Consider the following 2,285-nt stretch of genomic DNA (forward strand, 5'->3'; position numbering starts at 1 on the left):
CGGCGTAGGGCACTTCTTGGCGGATCTTGACGAGAAGATGACGACCGGTGGCGCCTCATCCGCCGATCTCTAGTATCTTATAATTTCGAACATGTATCTAAATCTATAATATAAAACTTCAATAAAATACTACTGAAGCGGCCTATTCTGTGTCTAATTGCCACCTTACACCACGCGTCCGCCAAAACATGATACAAAAAACGAAGATTTTTCAATAATTTGATTATTATAACATCTTTTATTAAAAAAATAATTAAATAAATATATAATAACGATATATAATATTTTTTTCACTTAATTAAATTAGATTTTTTAATTTATAGTATATATGTAAAATATTAGACAAAGGATTTATGTACAAGTTAGTATTTTATTTTATTTTATTTATAGCCTAGTATAGATTAAAAAAATGCTGCTTGTAAAATATCGCTTTATGGCCAAAAATGTCAAACAGCAGATTGCTCTGCAGATTATTTGTATAGAAATGGACGACGAATTTGATGAACTTTTTGCTACTATAGATGAATCAGGTTTTCAAGATGCCGTCGAAAATTCCAAGGTACCGCCGTTATCAGTAAGCGAATCCTCAGATGCGGCAGGTAGGCTTTACCATTTTTAATGTAAAATATTGCCCTAAATAATTTATTAAATGAGTCGAATTCGTTCATCTGCAGCCCAGACAAATTCAAAACTCAAAGCATCAAATCCTTATGCAGTTCGTGTGAATCAAAAACAGGTATTATTTTGTAGATTTGTTGAATTATTGATATAATAGTAATCATATATTAATGAATTATTAGAAAGGCAATCCCTTATTAAAATCCATAACGAATGTTCCATGGGAATTTGACGATATAGTCCCCGACTACGTAATGGGAGCGACGACTTGCGCTTTGTTTTTATCGTTGCGTTATCACAATATGAACCCGGACTATATACACGAAAGAATAAAGGCATTGGGTAAAGCTTATGTACTGAGAGTGCTGCTAGTGCAAGTAAGTAGTTAACTAATTTTATATAATTTATTCTTTCGAGATATAATATTTGTTTGTACAGATCGATCTGAGCGATCCACACGTCCCTTTAAAAGAATTGACTAAAATATGTCTATTAGCGGATTTAACAATAATGCTGGCTTGGAATTCCGATGAAGCTGGAAAGACGATTGAAACTTATAAAATTTACGAAAATAAGCCGCCGGATAAAATAATGAAAAAAATAGAGAATGATCCACATCAAAAGGTATTATTTGATGTAATATTTCATTATCGAAATAAAATTAATCATGTTTTATTTTATATCTAGCTGGTAAATGCATTATCCTCAATTAAGCCTGTCAATAAAACTGACGCAATGACTTTAATATCGACTTTTGGCACTCTAAAAAATATTATCGAGGCACCTGAGAAGAAATTGAGAGACTGTCCTGGTTTTGGTGCTCGGAAAGCCTCTAAATTGTATCAAGTATTGCACCAACCATTTCTAAGAAGCAGTGGGATTATTGAAAAAGACTGATATTTAATTTATTTTGTATATTTTTATGTATTTTGTTACTATATTATAACTTATCTTCATATCCATTAATATTTTGTTTTATTTAATTGTGGAATATTTTGATAAAAGTAAAAATTTAATATTTCAAAATAATAAAAAAACAACCTCTCAATATTAAATAACTTATTTTGTTTTAAATATGATTTTACGTTACTGCTAAAAACGTTGAAACATGTATGTATGTAATACACCTCATTAAAAACTTATACAAGAACAATTCTAACTGATTGAAATTTAAGTCCAAAATAGTGAATGAAATGCACAACTGATATTAACTAACATTATTATGGTTAAGAATATTAAATTATTTAATACAAATGCTTAAATTTATCATAAATTGCTTAAAAAGTTTATTTTGTATGTTGAGAAATCATTGGAGAGTATTATTAATATATGTATATACTGATAGTCTTAACAATTATATTAATTAAAAAGTTTATAATATTTGATTATTATTGTTATATTTAGTAATAATAATAATGAATATAAGAACAATGCTCCCATAAACTTGATTCACCTTTCTGAATGATCTAAAGAACGGCAGTTGATGTTGATGCAGTTAAAACATTTATCAAAAAGTAAGGTATTTTTCATAAAATTAAATTCCATTTATAATACTAATATTAAATTATATAAATTGGATCAGCTATTCAGAGCTGATTTTGACTGAAGCAATTGAATAAAACACTGATTGGACAACTTTTACCCTCCTCTCGAAAAGGCTGAAATGC

At 28.7% G+C, this 2,285-nt stretch overlaps 1 protein-coding gene across 1 annotated transcript; it reads left to right on the forward strand.

The window, feature by feature from the left end:
- Positions 1 to 415: 415 nt before the first annotated feature.
- On the forward strand, positions 416 to 1,584 carry Ercc1 (DNA excision repair protein Ercc1). Its single transcript, XM_088203383.1, has 5 exons — positions 416 to 599; positions 675 to 736; positions 801 to 995; positions 1,057 to 1,242; positions 1,306 to 1,584. The coding sequence occupies exons 1-5, from the start codon at positions 434 to 436 to the stop codon at positions 1,513 to 1,515; spliced, it is 819 nt and encodes a 272-aa protein (XP_088059509.1). The 5' UTR covers positions 416 to 433; the 3' UTR covers positions 1,516 to 1,584.
- The last annotated feature ends 701 nt before the right edge of the window (positions 1,585 to 2,285 follow it).

The sequence above is a fragment of the Plectrocnemia conspersa genome, unplaced genomic scaffold (genome assembly GCF_051122295.1).
Source record: "Plectrocnemia conspersa isolate PC_06_02 unplaced genomic scaffold, ASM5112229v1 ptg000014l, whole genome shotgun sequence".
In the NCBI taxonomy this organism is placed as follows: domain Eukaryota; kingdom Metazoa; phylum Arthropoda; class Insecta; order Trichoptera; family Polycentropodidae; genus Plectrocnemia; species Plectrocnemia conspersa.